The sequence below is a fragment of the Pongo pygmaeus genome, chromosome 9 (assembly GCF_028885625.2).
Source record: "Pongo pygmaeus isolate AG05252 chromosome 9, NHGRI_mPonPyg2-v2.0_pri, whole genome shotgun sequence".
In the NCBI taxonomy this organism is placed as follows: domain Eukaryota; kingdom Metazoa; phylum Chordata; class Mammalia; order Primates; family Hominidae; genus Pongo; species Pongo pygmaeus.
In genome coordinates, this window is record NC_072382.2 from 11,047,561 (window position 1) to 11,063,733 (window position 16,173).

At 46.2% G+C, this 16,173-nt stretch overlaps 1 protein-coding gene across 3 annotated transcripts in view; it reads left to right on the forward strand.

Annotated features, from left to right (window-relative positions):
- The first annotated feature begins 3,263 nt into the window (after positions 1-3,263).
- Positions 3,264-16,173, forward strand: part of ATL3 (atlastin GTPase 3) — a 48,326-nt gene continuing 35,416 nt past the window's right edge. For 2 of the 3 annotated variants that reach the window (XM_054439052.2, XM_054439054.2), the window contains exons 1-3: positions 3,515-3,888; positions 14,906-15,120; positions 15,254-15,397. In XM_054439052.2, the coding sequence (XP_054295027.1) occupies positions 3,843-3,888; positions 14,906-15,120; positions 15,254-15,397 (405 nt within the window). In that variant the 5' untranslated portion in view covers positions 3,515-3,842. Of the gene's footprint in view, positions 3,889-14,905; positions 15,121-15,253; positions 15,398-16,173 lie in introns of all 3 variants that reach the window. The other variant, XM_054439053.2, reaches the window with a different exon arrangement.

Sequence of the window (16,173 nt, forward strand, 5' to 3'; positions counted from 1 at the left end):
TGCCACTATTAGGATATTCCTGTGGCAAACATAAGCAAAGGTGAATATAGCAAATCTGTATCCTCATCCCCACCGCCTTTTTTTTTTTTTTAATGGAGTCGCTCTGTCACCCAGGCTGGAATGCACTGGTGGCATGATCTCGGCTCACTGCAACCTCTGCCTCTTGGGTTCAAGCCATCCTCCTGCCTCGGCCTCCCAAGTTGCTGGAATTACAAGCATACGCCACCATGCCTGGCTAATTTTTGTATTTTTAGTAGAGACAGTGTTTCAGTATGTTGGCCAGGCTGGTCTTGAACTTGTGACCTTAAGTGATCCTCTCGCTTCAGACTCCCAAAGTGCTGGGATTACAGGCATGAGCCACTGTGTGCTGTCCTCCGTCCCCCACTTACTTACTTTCTTTCTTTTTTTTTTGGAGGTAGGGTTTGCTCTGCTGCTCAGGCTGGAATGCAGTGCTAAAATTATGGCTCACTGCATCCTCTACCTCCTGGGCTCAAGCAATCCTCCCACCTCAGCCTCCCAAGTAGCTGGGACCACAGGCACCCCACCATACCCAGCTAATTTATTTGTTTATTTTTGGTAGACACGAGATCTCCCTATGTTGCCCAGACTGTTTTGTTTGTTTTTGACAGAATTTTGCTCTTATTGCCCAGGCTGGATGCAATGGTGGGATCTCAGCTCACTGCAACCACTGCCTCCCGGGTTCAAGAGATTCTCCTGCCTCAGCCTCTGAAGTAGCTGGGATTACAAGTGCCTGCCACCACGCTTGGCTAATTTTTTGTATTTTTAGTACAGACGGGAATTCACCATGTTGTCCAGGCTGGTCTCCAACTCCTGACCTCAGGTGATCCGCCTGCCTCGGCCTCCCAAAGTGTTGGGATTACAGGCGTGAGCCACCGCTCCCGGCCCCCAGACTGGTCTTGAACTCCTGGGCTCAAGAGATCCTCCCAGTTAGACCGCTGTGCTGTTGGCTGAAATACCAATAATGAAGTAGCTGACAAGGTCTTAAGCTTTCAGTGTGTTACCATGTTGAGGACCTAATATTCAACTTTATAAGACCCTATCAAGTGGGGTTGGCTATTTTCTTTTTACAAATGAAGATGCCAAATCATTACCCCATTTTACACACACGCAAAATAAGGTATGGAAATTTAAATGATGCCCAGGGATGTAGTATTCCAACTTGTCCCTTCCAAGTTGCTTAAATACTGATCCTGCACATAGATGACAGAAAGCTGAACTGTGTCCCAGTACAGTCACAGTGAATGATATTTCCTCAGTTGTCTATCCCACAGGACTGCGAGTCTCTGGAGGATAGGAATGTGTCTTATGCAGCATTATGGCCTATCACGGTACCTGGCATATAACAAATGCCCTATTTTTGGAAAGCTTTGGAACCTGAGTCATGGTGGATGCCATTGCAGAAAACAATTTTGCTATTTTTGTGTTTCATAAACCACTTGAGTGTCTTGAATATTTATGACTTTGTTTTGCTTTTCCAGAATGAATATGCTGATTACTAACTTTGATCACTAACCACGCAGTCATCATTTCCAAACACATAGCTCACTTGGCTTAGAACAACCGTGTGGGTCTTTAAATCATTTTGCAGATGATGAAATGGGTTCAGAGAGGTTAAGTAACTCACCCAAGTTTGCATAGCTAGTGAACATCAGAGCCAAAACTCAGAGCCAGGTAAGTCTGACCCCAAAGTCAGTGGTCTGTCCACTCAAATATGTCTACATGTCACCTACTTCTGGAAAACCTCAAAGAAAGCTCAACCTCTGATCATAGCACATGACTCAATTCAGAGTGAGATAGCTGAAGGCAGGCTGTAACCAGTATCGTCAATATTTGGCACTTTCAAGGTCCACTGTTTTGATGACCCTGGATATTTGAGAAGGAAATAACACAAAACATGTTTCTCATTTACAGGGGTTGCTTTCTAAGTTGTGACTAATCCTTATGTCCACCTATAATTTGTCCTGTTTTGTTCCAAATGCCAAAAGCTTCTACAAGGGCTACAATGCTGATGTGCTAACATTGACCTTGATACCTTGATGATGTAATATTGAGACATATATCAGTATTTGCTGTTCACTTCCTAAGAAGTTGGATTTCAGTGAATCTCTGGGGAGCCCTTAAGATAAACTAGGGTATTTTGTTCAATAGTAAAAGTTAGGTATTTAATATTAAAGGAACCAGAAAGTGAGTGAGCAGTGTTAGATATAACATATATCTTCTTCATCCATTAATTCAATAGATATTTGAGTCTCTATTATCTGCCAGCAGTATTTAGGGACTGGGGATATACAAGTGAACAAAACAGACAAAAATTCCTATCTGTTTGGAACTTACATTCAGTGGGAACAGACAAACACAATGAAAGGTAAAACATAAGTCAGATAGCCGGAACTCTTTTTTTTTTTTTGAGATGGAGTCTTGCTCTTTCTCCCAGGCTGGAGTGCAGTGGTGCCATCTCCACTCAATGCAACCTCTCCTGCCTCAGCCTCCCGAGTAGCTGGGATTACAGGTGCCTGCCACCACGCCTGGCTAATTTTTTGTATTTTTTGAAGAGATCGGGTTTCACCATGTTAGCCTGGCTGGTCTCGAACTCCCGACCTCAGGTGATCCACCCACCTCGGCCTCCCAAATTGCTGGGATTACAGGCGTGAGCCACCGCGCCTGGCCAAGTAGTATGAAGTCTTTTGGAGAAAAGTAATGCAGGGAAAAGGAGCAGAGAATGCTGGGATGTGTGTGCAAGTTTTTTTTTTGTTTGTTTTTAGATGGGGTTTTGCTCTTGTTGCCCAGGCTGGTGTGCAGTGGTGCAAACTCGGCTCACTGCAACCTCCGCCTCCTGGGTTCAAGCGATTCTCCTGCTTAGCCTCTGGACTAGCTGGGATTACAAGCGTGCGCCACTACGCCTAGCTAATTTCTTATTTTTAGTAGAGACGGGCTTTCTCCATGTTGGTCAGGCTGGTCTCGAACGCCCGCGACCTCAGGTGATCCACCCGCCTCGGCCTCCCAAAGTGCTGGGATTACAGGCGTGGGGCACGGCGCCCGGCCTGGACTTCTTACATTAGCTATCAGAGCGATGATGGTGCGCATCAGCCATGGCCAGGGACAGGAATATAGGGAGATGATAATAAAGGTGGTAATGAAGTCACGGCCATCTGCCCTTATGAAGTCAAAATCATTAAAGACCCAGTGACGTTCATGCCATCCAGGGTTGAGGCCTCTCTTCTGCCCATCTGTGGTCCCAGGCCTAGTTAAACACTGAAGCCGTCTCCAACACACGGGGTTCCAGGATAAAGCCTCGGCCTGCGGCCTGGTCTGCACGCTAGGCGCCGGCCGCGGCTCGCTGGAGGACCCGAGCCAGCCCGCCCCTTCCCGCACGGCCTGCTGGGAGTTGTAGTTCAGTCGTCGGAGAACCGCGCCAAGCCCCGCCCCAGATGAGTGCGCAGTATGCGGACCGCTGGCCGGGACCCAGTGAGCGCGGGACTACAATTCCCAAAGGACCGTAGCACCCAGCGCCCCGCCAACAGGTACCCGGCGGCTCGCTTCGCACACACGCGGCGGGCGGTGGCGGGATTCTGCCGCGTGCGCTTTCCCGCGCCGCCTCGACTAGTCTTGTCCTGCGCTCGCCACACCTCGGGCTGTCCGTTGGGCCACGCAGACCGCGCTGCGCTCGCTCCGTCGTGGCTCCGCGTGCCCCACCTTCTCGCTAGTTTTTTCTAGAGCCTAGGCTCCGCCCGTTTCCCGCTTTCAGGGCCCGGTTCGTTCCCGCCCCCACCCGTCCCTCTCCTCTGCACCCCTACTGCTTCTGCTTTGAAGGCGGAGGCTCCATGTTGTCCCCTCAGCGAGTGGCAGCAGCTGCCTCAAGAGGAGCAGGTGAGGCGCCGATTTTCCCCGGATCGCCCCGCAGCCACCCCCGCCGCCCTCCCTGCTGTAGTTCTGAAAAGAACCCCCCGCCCGCGCCGCCGCCCTTCCTCGTCCCGGGGCTGGGACCGCGCGTTCCTCTCCGAGGTCACTCGGTTTCCGAATTTGTGGCGGTGGGGGGGCCCTCTTCGGGCCCAGCTGGTCCAGCGAGGGCGGTGCCTTCCTTAGTTTTCGGCCGGGGGCGGCCGCCGTCAGGGCTCGGGCCCGGGCGCCGCCGGGGGCTCCTCCAGCTCCTCCCCTGGGCTGCAGCTGCCCCGGGGCGGCCCAAGGGCCGGTGGTCCCCGTGGGCGGCGTCCGGAGCTTCGGCCCCGCCGAGCCCCGCCCTGGGCAGAGCCCGGCGCCCCAGGGCCGCTGCCCTTCCGTGCCCGGGCACTCAGCGCCCCCTCGGGTCGGGAAACCGGGGCCTGGATGGAGCGGGAAGGTGGATGCTGGTTTATTTGGCCTTTCTGGAAGTGCTGGAAGGCTGCGAAGTGTCTTGGAAGCTTTATTATTATCCTAACGACCTTGAGGCACTGACCACAAGTATTAGGAAAGTTGGTTTTCAACCCACACTTAACGCTGTAAAGAATTGGCCTAAATTGGTTTTTAGTAAGTTAGTGCTTTTGGCACAGTACGTTGTTCTTTTGCTTTCCCGAAGACATGAAACATAGTGAAAGTATTAAGTAAAAACCAAATAAGGAGTCACCGTGTATTCACAGATCTGATTTAGTCTGTCATTTTGCTTGGCTTTGTTCTAGTGTAATGTGTGTGCTGTTGAAATGACCGTTTCACTTGAGAAATCGAAGGGCGAAAAGGAAAAGAACAGTGAAGAATTTTTAAATGAGTCTCAGTTCTCAAATTCAAATACGAAGCAATGGAACGTTTTGTCAGTCTTAGAATAACGGACCAAAAATGTACGATTTCACATATTGGCTTACTTTTGGAGATTTAAGAAGCATAACCTACGGAGTACTAATCCATGTCAAGAATTTAGCATTGCGACATAGGTACTGAAATTCAAATTAGTGCTTTTTTTTTTTCCATTCCCACAGAGATTAGCTTGTACTCCAGAAATTCCTGTTGCCGCTCTAACACCTGTAAACACTTGGTTGAGAAGGATCTCAGTATTGCAGTAGTCCAGCACATTGTTTTATTTTATTATTATTTTTTGAGACGGAGTTTTGCTCTTGTCACCCAGGCTGGAGTGCAGTGGCGCGATCTCGGCTGATTGCAACCTCCGCTTCCTGGGTTCAAGCAATTCTCCTGCTTCATCCTCCCGAGTAGCTGGGATTACAGGCGCTCTCCACCATGCGCGGCTATTTTTTTTTTTGAGACGGAGTTTCGTTTTTGCTACCTAAGCTGGAGTGCAGTGGCGCAGTCTCGGCTCACTGCACCCTCCCCTTCCTGGGTTCAAGCGATTCTCCTGCGTCAGCCTCTCGAGTAGCTGGGATTATAGACATCCGCCACCAGGCCCAGCTAATTTTTTGTATTTTTAGTAGAAACGGGGTTTCACCACATTGGCCAGGCTGGTCTCGAACTCGACCTCAGGTGAACCACCCCTCCTCAGCCTCCCAAAGTGCTGGGATTACAGGCGTGAGCCATCGTGCCTGGCCCATTATTTTATTAGCTACAGTTTACTACCTCATTGTAGTAGAATTCATGAAATAGGAGAAGTAACGGGATCGATGTGATGATGTGTACTAGCTTAATTTTCTTTTTCTTTTCTTTTTTTTTTTTCTTCTGGTGAGAAGGAGTCTTGCTCTCTCTCCCAGGCTGGAGTGCAATGGCGCGATCTCTGCTCACTGCAACCTCCGCCTCCCAGGTTCAAGCAATTCTCCTGCCACAGCCTCCCAGATAGCTGGGATTACAGGCGCCCACCACCGCACTGGGGTAATTTTTGTATTTTTAGTAGAGACGGGGTTTCACCATGTTGGCCAGGCTGATCTTGAACTCCTGACCTCAGGTGATCCGCCCAGCTCGGCCTCCCAAAGTGCTGGGATTGCAGGTGTGAGCCACCGCGCCTGGCCCAGTTGCGTGGTATTTCGATTGTTAGAACACCTTAGATATATTTCACAGCTGAAGTATGTTAACAGATTAGAAGATAGGCTTTCCTGGTATAGTAGGCGCTAATTAGGAAATCCTTACTTGGCCGGGAGCTGTGGCTTACTCCTGTAATCCCAGCATTTTGGGAGGCTGAGGCAGGTGGATCACCTGAGGTCAGGAGTTCAAGACCAGTCTGGCCAACGTGGTGAGATGCCCCCCTTCCAACCCCCCCCCCCGCAAAAAAATAAAAAAAAAGTGAGCCAAGGTGGTGTTGCAGGCCTGTAGTTCTGGCTACTCAGGAGGCTGAGGTGAGAGGATGGCGTGAGTCCAGGAAGTTGGCTGCAGTGAGCCTTCTTTTTTTTTTCTTTTTTTCTTTCTTTTTTTCCTTTTTTTTTTTTTTGCAGTGAGCCTTGTTCTTGCTACTGCACTCCAGCCTAGGCAACAGAGTGAGACCTTGTCTCAAAAAAAAAAAAAAAAAAAAAAAAAGGAACACAGCTAATTAAAACCTTTGGTGGCATTCTTATGCTTAGGAGAGAGATACAAAAGTGTTATTGAGCTCATTCCATTAAAAAGGTTTTTTTCCTCCACTTGTGATACATACAGCCTGGCATCATTTTCAGATTCAGCCCTCTCCTTGGATTTTCTGAATCTTCAGTACCATTTAGTCATAGATAATTTTTGTAAACCTATGAAGCATTGCACAATCCTTAGTCAACAAAAAAAAATATGGTTTTGTTCAGCCTTCTGTGCTATGGCGAAAAGATTTTCTGCAACAGACAAATATAAAATTTGCCCAGTATTCTGGTTAATTGGATTTAAATAGTATTTTCACCGAAACAGCCTTAAGCATATTGCAGTGTATCTACTGGCACAATCACTGCCTTAAGACAAAACGGTATATAAAAGCACCCACCCCTCCACCACCAGAAGGAACCACACCCAGCAGTTCTAGAGTTGGCTAACGTCTTAGTGTACTTACTCTTGCCTGTGATGATGTTTTCTCTGGCTTTGTCAGTTAGAAACCTTAAAGACTGCCAGCAAGAACAAGACATGAAAATGGTATGCCTCTGTTTTGGGTGTGTTGCTCTTGCCCTTTGGAGAATATGATATTTTATAAGGAGACTGGAAAACTCAGATCATAACTTTACCCTGAGTCATACATGAATCTACTCAGCAAAGTGTTTCTGTGACTGGTTACTTTGTTTTCAGAACTCTTTGAATGGTAGGGATGAGCACTAAGGCTGACTCTACTCAGTGGTTCTTAACCTACAGTAATATTGCCTCTTCCTGCCCCTGGAGCATTTAGCAATGACTGGAGACATTTTTTGGGTGTTAGAACCTGTTGTGGGGAGTGTTGCTGGTATCTAGTGGGTAGAGGCCAGAGATGCTACTCAATAGCCTGTAGTGCATAGGATAGCCCCCCACAACAGTTGTGCAGCCCCAATGTCAATATGTCAGTAGTGCCGAGGTTGAGAAATCCTAGTCTACACTGTCTTTTTTTTTTTTTGAGACAGAGTCTCGCTCTGTCACCCAGGCTGGAGGTGCAGTGGCGCAATCTCAGCTCACTGCAACCTCCGTCTCCTAAGTTCAAGCGATTGTTCTGCTTCAGCCTCCCGAGTAGCTGGGACTACAGTCATGCACCACCACGCCTGACCAATTTTTTTGAATTTTTAGTAGAGTCAGGGTTCCGCCATATCGATCAGGCTGGTCTCAAACTCTTGGCTGCAAATGATCCATCCGCCTTGGCCTCCCAAAGTGGTGGGATTACAGGCGTGAGCCACTGCACCCGGCCCACTTCTCAGGAATCCTAAACTCTTGGGAGGCTGAGGTGGGAGAATCACTTGAACCTGGGAGGTGGAGGTTGCAGTGAGCAGGGATGACGCCATTGCTCACCAGCCTGGGCAACAGAGCAAGAATCTGTCTCAAAAAAAAAAAAAAAAAAAACGCTTTCTAATTATACAAAGATTTTCAACATTTTCTACATACTTGAATTGATGACTGATAGAATATTATCATGAGCTATTTACAGCAATGACGTAGTCCCCATTATCTGAGGGGAATATATTGTAAGGCCCCAGTGGATGCCTGAAACTGCTGATAGCACTGAGCCCTGTATATACTACATTGATCAATGAGAAGGCACCTAAGTAACTAATAGGCATAGTAGTGTATAAAGTGTGGATACTCTGGAAAAAGGAATGATTCGTGTCCCAGGCAGGATAGCACAAGATTTCATCATGGTACTAAGAACTGCATTACAATCTTAAGACTTATGAATTATTTCTGGAATTTTTAACATAGGTTGTAAATTCACATAAATACATATGAATGACAGATGTGACTGTGGTCCAGCTGTAGCTTTGTGTCTGTGCAAAAATATCACGTTATCCATATTCATGTAAGTAATGTAATATAGCATTAACTGTTGTTGCAGTATGCAGAATTAGACCTTGGAAAATAATTGCTTCTCTAAAGGGACAAGACATGTAAAGTTGCCACTTACAGATATTTTTAGTACCCTCCCTGGAGACTAGATCTCCAGAGTTTAAGATTCCTGACAAGTGGACCGGGCATGGTGGCTCATGCCTGTAATCCCAGCACTTTGAGAGTCTGAGGTGGATGGATCACTTGATCGCACGGTGTGCGATCCACCCGCCTTGGCCTCCCAAAGTGCTGGGGTTACAGGCATGAGCCACCGCGCCCAGTTAGCACTTGACTCATTTTAGTGATGAAACTGAAAACTAGACACGCCTAGGATCACACAGGTTGTTAGTGGTAGGGCTGGAACAGGAACTTGTGTTTTGAGTCCTAAATTCATATATTTCCACAGGTTACTTCTGAGAGTAAGCAGGTGAATCTGTCCCTTAGGCAGTTGTACATTTAGACTAAATGCAAGTTAGAGATCTGTGAAGTTGTATCATCCAAATAGAGGGTAGGCCGGGCGCGGTGGCTCACGCCTGTAATCCCAGCACTTTGGGAGGCTGAGGCGGGCGGATCACCTGAGGTCAGGAGTTCGAGACCAGCCTGGCCAAGGTGGTGAAACACCACCTCTACTAAAAATACAAAAATTAGGCGTGTTGGTGGGTGCCTGTAATCCCAGCTACTCAGGAGGCTGAGGCAGGAGAATTGCTTGAACCCAGGAGGCAGAGGTTGCAGTGAGATGATACTGGGAGGCTGAGGTGGGAGGATTGCCTGAGCCTGGTAGGTCGAGGCTGCAGTGAACCATGATTGCACCACCGCACCTCTAGCCCGTGCAACAGAGTGAGACCCAGTCTTAAAAAAAAAAGGTGTAATATATAAGCAGCTCCATTTAACTTGCATTATTGGTGGTGTGTACAGCTCAAAATAATTCTTCCTTTACATAGGCCCAAACCCAAGGAGCACTGTTAGTGAACAACATCTTTTTTTTTTTTTTTTTTGGAGACAGGGTCTTCTCTGTTGCCCTGATTGGAGTGCAGTGGTTGACTTACTGCAACCTCTGCCTCCCAGGTTCAAGTGATACCAAGTAGCTGGGATTACAGGTGCGTTACCACCATGCCTGGTTAATTTTTGTATTTTTAGTAGAGATGGGGTTTCGCCGTGTTGCCCAGGCTGGTCCCGAACTCCTGATCTCAGGTGATCTGCCTGCCTCAGCCTCCCAAAAGTGCTAGGATTATAGGCGAGACCTCCCATGCCTGGCCAACAAGATCTTTTTTAATCTGGTGGATGTTGATAATCATGCTTATATTACTGGTGTGAAGAGAAATGCAGAATCTCCTCAGCTCTTCCAACTAAACAGAGCCTGGTTCCCTTCCTTTATTCTTGGGTACTGTGCTACAGGGAGAGGAAGAGATGAGTAAGGACTTTTCCCCCATAGCTGTCCTCAGTAGTCTTCAGCTTCTCTTGAACTGCAGTTCACCGTACACAACTGTATACATTCTTCTTTTTTTTTTTTTTTTTTTTTTGAGATGGAGTCTCACTCTGTCACCCAGGCTGGAGTGCAATGGCTTAATCTCAGCTCTCCGCAACCTCCGCCTCCCGGGGTTCAAGCGATTCTCCTGCCTCAGCCTCCTGAGTAGCTGGGATTACAGGCATGTGCCACCACGCCCAGCTAATTTTGTATTTTTAGTAGAGACAGAGTTTCTCCATGTTGGTCAGGGTGGTCTTGAACTCCCGACTTCAGGTGATCCGCCTGCCTCGGCCTTCCAGTGTTGGGATTTACAGGCATGAGCCCCCATGCCCAGTCTCAACTGTATACATTCTTATCATTGGATTACCCCATCTTGTAACCACGTAACTTTATCTTCCATGTCTACTGCTCTGACAATGCCACTTGCATCCTTCGGGTTGTAGCCTTCAACTACATCATGGTACATGTCATTCATTCATTTTACAATAGTTTATTGGCCAGGCGCGGTGGCTCACACCTGTAATCCCAGCACTTTGGGAGGCTGACGCAGGCAGATCACAAGGTCAGGAGTTCGAGACCAGCCTGGCCAATATGGTGAAACCCTGTCTCTACTAAAAATACAAAGATTAGCTGGGCATGGAGGTGCATGCCTGTGGTCCCAGCTGCTTGGGAGGCTGAGGCAGAGGAGTCGCTTGAACCCAGGAGGCGGAGGTTGCGGTGAGCCAAGATCACGCCACTGCACTCCAGCCTGGGCAACAGAGCAAGACTCCGTCTCCAAAAAAAAAAAATACAAGTTTGTTATATGTGCTGTGTGTCATTACATTGACATTGCTCATTACATTCACATTGCTCAGTACGCTTTTTTTTTTTAAGACAGAGTTTCGCTCTGTCACCCAGGCTGGAGTGCAGTGGTGCAATCTTGGCTCATAGGAACCTCTGCCTCCCGGGTTCAAGCGATTCTCCTGCCTCAGCCTCCTGAGTAGCTGGGATTACAGGTGCCTACCACCATGCCCAGGTAATTTTTTATATTTTTGGTAGAGACGGGGTTTCACCATGTTGGCCAGGGTGGTCTTGAACTCCTGACCTCAAGTGACCTGCCTGCCTCGGCCTCCCAAAGTGCTGGGATTACAGGCGTGAGCCACCGTGGCTGGCCTCGCTCAGTACACTTTTAATAGTGAAATAGATAAAACAAAAAGATCTGGTATGATGAACTTAATTGTAAAGTCCTGGAAGACTGTTGCGTTGACTACTAGGCTTGGCTGTATTTGATGGAGCCTCCAAATAAGTGATTTAAGCAAGGTGGACATTTATTTTTCTTTCACATAGAAGTGAACCAATATGGCAGTTCTGCTATATGAAATCTGACCTCTCTTGTTTCTCCAGCATTCCTGGGGTGTTGCCCTCATATGCCTGGCCCAAAATGATTCACTGCCAGTTTTACATCTAGCCAGCAAGCGGGGGGAAAATGCCTGATCTGGAAGTTGTGTCTGTCATTTCCAGTCACTTCCCATTGGTCAGAATTTAGTTATCTGGTCATATCCTAGCTATAAATATGGGTTGGAAATGTGTTTCTTCTGGGCAGTTGTATGCCCAGCTAAAAATCTATTACATAGCAGGAGGGAGAAATTAATATTGGGGGAACAACCAGATATCTCTGCCACAATCGAGACTTTGTTTTTTGTATTTCTTTGAGTGCTACACAGTACTTAACACTGTGGCTTATCCCTGAAGTCTGAATAAATTCTTCTCGTTAGTTCTTTGTATGAAAGACTGAAGGTCTTTGAATCTTGGATTTACCTGCTGCTGGGGCAATAAGAACCCTAAGAGATTATTCACAGAAATGTTTCCTTTTTAATCCAGGCAATAACAGGAAAGAAAAGTATTAGTATACATTGATTACAATGATAGCATGACATTTAACCTATATTTATAACTTGTTTTCCAATAGTCTGCAAAAACTTAAAAAGTAGGAAGAAGCCAGCCACAGTGGCTATCATCCACATTCACAGTGGCCTATCACCCCAGCATTCTGGGAGGCTGAGGTGAGAGGATCACTAGAGCCCAGGAGTTTGAGACTAATGTGGGCCACATAATGAGACACCCCCCATCTCTACAAAAGAATTTAAAAAATTAGCCAGGCATGGTGGCACACACCTGTAGTCCCAGCTACTCTGGCGGCTGAGGTGGGAGGATTGCTTGAATCCAGGAGTGTGAGGCTGCAGTAAGCTAGGATTGCACCACTGCATTCCAGCCTGGGTGCCAGAGCAAGACACTGTCTCCAAAAAAAAAAAAAGAAAAAAGTGCGAAGAACCCTTCTGTTGCTATCTGATACTATAAGTGTAAAAAATGAGCAGCAATTCCAGTAGCTTGAAGGGGAGAGAGTCTTGCAGTCAAACTGTTTGGTCTGCTTTGCCTGCCATGATCGTGTAGCCCTCAGTGCTGGTTAGACAAAGTCATATTGGAACCATCTTTGTGATTTTAGCCATGTCTGCCTGTCATTACTAAGCTTTACTTAATATGTCTCCTTAAGTCTACTTTAAATTGACTTCTTGGCCGGGTACCGTGTTGCTGTGATTTTGGCCATGTCTGCCTGTCAGTACTAAGCTTTACTTAATATGTCTCCTTAAATCTACTTTAAATTGACTTCTTGGCTGGGTATGGTGTTGCTGTAATCCCAGCACTTTGGGAGGTTGAGAGGAGTGGATCATTTGAGCTCAGGAGTTCAAGATGGGCCTGGGCAACATGGTGAAACACCGTCTCTCCAAAAATACAAAAATTAGCTGGGTGTGGTGATGAATGCCTGTAGTCCCAGCTACTTGGGAGGCTGAGGTGGGAGGATGACTTGGGCCGGAGAGGCGGAGGTTGCAGTGAGGCAAGATCGTGCCACTGCACTCCAGCCTGAGTTATAGAGCCAGACCTTGTCTTAAATAAATAAACAAACAGACTTCTTAAACTTAGCATCCTTCTAAAGAATAATTTATTAAAATACAGATTTGTTGTTTTAAAGTATACATTAACATGCATAATTATTAAAATTACTATGTCCTTTTAACTACCTAAAAACATCTTTAATACCAGTGACACATACTTTTAGGGAAATAGTTCTTTATTCATTCCTTAGGCCCCACTGGTAGTTTTTTGTGAACTTCACATAAGTCCACAGCTACTAAGTGGCTCTGAATTTCTTTCTTTCTTTCTTTTTTTTTTTTTTTGAGATAGAGTCTCGCTCTGAAATCTAGGCTGGAGTGCAGCGGCACAATCTTGGCTCACTGCAGCCTCCACCGTGCAGGTTCAAGCAATTCTCCTGCCTCAGCCTCTGGAGTAGCTGGGATTACAGGCACCCACCACCACGCCCGGCTAATTTTTGTATTTTTAGTAGAGACGGAGTTTTACCATGTTGGACCAGGCTGATCTTGAACTCCTGACCTCAGGTGACACGCCTGCCTTGGCCCCCAAAGTGCTGGGATTACAGGCGTGATCCACCACGTCTAGCCTGAATGAATTTCCTTCTTGCTTTCTTTTCACTTTTTTTTTTTTTTGAGACAGAGTCTCACTCTTTCGCCCAGGCTGGAGTGCAGTGGCGCAATCTTGGCTCACCACAACCTCCACCTCCTGGGTTCAAGCGATTCTCCTGCTTCAGCCTCCTAAGTAGCTGGGATTACAAGCATGTGCCACCACACCGGGCTAATTTTGTATTTTTAGTAGAGATGGGGTTTCTCCATGTTGGTCAGGCTGGTCTGGAACTCACGACCTCAGGTGATCTGCCCGCCTCGGCCTCCCAAAGTGCTGGGATTGCACAGGTGAGCCACCGCGCCTGGCCCCTTGCCTTCTCTTCTCTTCTCTTTAAGACAGTCTCTCGCTATATTGGCCAAGTTGGTCTTGAACTCCTGGCCTCAAGCAGTCGTCCCATCTCAGCCTCTCTAAGTCCTAGGATTATAGGCGTGGATGCTGTGCCTGGCCTGAATTTCAAATTAATTAATTATCTTTGTGCTTTGGTAGGGAAACTCTGGTAAGGAAAGTATAATACTAGTTAGTGCTGAATTTTGAACTATAGAATTAATTGCTTCTAAAACTTTTTGAGTTATTACTAGTGATATGCAAAACACAACCACCTAAAGATCTTTTTGAGCTTATTTCTAGGACCTGTTGGACAATATGCTGAACCTTCATAAACCTTCATTTCCTTCTTTTTTTTTTTTTTTTTGAGACCAAGTCTTGCTCTGCCAGCCAGGCTGGAGTGCAGTGGCACGATCACAGCTCACTGCAGCTTCTGCCTCCCGGTTCAAGCAATTATTCTCCCTCAGCCTCTTGAGTAGCTGGGACCACAGGTGTGCGTCAGCACGCCTGGCTAATTTTTATTTTTTATTTTTGTATTTTTATAGAGATGGGGCTTTACCATGTTGGCCAGGCTGGTTTTGAACTCCTGACCTCAAGTGATCAGCCTGCCTTGGCCTCCCAAAGTGCTGGGATTGTAAGTGTGAGCTGCTGAACCTGGCCATTTCCTTCTTTTTAAAATGGAGCAGTATTATTTACATCAAAGAGTTGTTCTGAGGATTAAATTATATATATATGTATATATATATCTAAATGAAGCTTAGCAGCGGCAAACACTATTATTGATAGACATTGTTTTATTTTCACTTTTGGACTGTTTTGAGTAAAGCTGATAATGGACTTTCTGTTTTTGAGATAGAGTCTTGCAATATTGTCCAGGTTGGTCTTGAACTCCTGGGCCCAAGTAATCCTCCTGCCTCAGTTCTCCAAGTAGCTGGGACTATATGTGCGAACCACCACGCCTCCCAAGTAGCTAGGACTACAGGTGTACACCACTACACCTGGCTAATTTTTTAAATTTCATAGTGCTGGGTTTCACTGTTTCCTAGGCTAGTCTGAAACTCCTGGCCTCAAGTAATCTTTCTGCTTTGGTTTCCCAAAGTGCTGTGATTATAGGCATGAGCCACTGAGCCTGGCCCTATCCCCTGTTTAAGAAGTTTTTGTTTTCCCTATATTCAAAAACGTATTTTAAATATTTGATTTTTTTTCTCTGCATGAACATAGGTGATGCCATGGAGAGCAGCAAGCCTGGTCCAGTGCAGGTTGTTTTGGTTCAGAAAGATCAGCATTCCTTTGAGCTAGATGAGAAAGCCTTGGCCAGCATCCTCTTGCAGGACCACATCCGAGATCTTGATGTGGTGGTGGTTTCAGTGGCTGGTGCCTTCCGAAAGGGCAAGTCCTTCATTCTGGATTTTATGCTACGATACTTATATTCTCAGGTAAGATAGAATTATTTTATTTCAAGTAAAAAGTGAGACTTTAATGTCCAAAAAAGCGAAATAAGCTCATAGATTATCCTTGATGCATACAATTTTTAATTTAAGATTTAATGGAAATTTCTTACTTCTGTAGAAGGAAAGTGGCCATTCAAATTGGTTGGGTGACCCAGAAGAACCATTAACAGGATTTTCATGGAGAGGGGGATCTGATCCGGAAACCACTGGGATTCAGATCTGGAGTGAAGTTTTCACTGTGGAGAAGCCAGGTGGGAAGAAGGTAAGGATGAAAATGACCTTACAGATTAACAACAACAACAACAACAACAAGATATGAACTTCAGCATGTGCTGTGTTACCCAATTAAAAACCTTTTGTCAAAGAATTTAAAATGGGTAAAGGAAGAAAAGTTAAAAAGTCCCTGTTTTGTCCTGAAATTTTAGTCTGTTGTGGATAAATAGGATTTTCTGACACAGATATGAGAAGCTGTAACTCTGATGTCTAGCTGTAGTCTCCTTGGTCTGCTGATTGCATTATTTTAATTTTCTTTTCTGGAAAAACATTTTTGCTAAAAGCTATACAGACTTTTTCCTTTGTACCTAGCAGTACTTTATGTAGTATTCCTTAGGGCCATGTAGCATTTTTAGACTCAATTAAAAAATATTAATCTGTTGCTGACTCTGTTAATTCCTATTTCAACATGTGTTTCCTTGAATAATTCAGGATACAACTTACTGTGTATGACAGCTTTCCTTCACACACTATTTTTGTAGGTGTGTGTATATCCAACTTGGGGGGAATTTAAAAAACACATAGCTTTTTAATTTGTTTGAAACAGACCTTCTGCCTGTTACATTTTGTGCTCTTAACCAATTAAAGAAGCCAGTGGCAGCCGGGTGCTGTGGCTCACGTCTGTAATCCCAGCACTTTGGGAGGCCAGGGTGGGCAGATCACAAGGTCAGGAGTTTGAGACCAGCCTGGCCAACATAGGGAAACCCTGTCTCTACTAAAAATACAAAAAATTAGCTGGGTGTGGTGGTGGGCGCCTGTAATCAC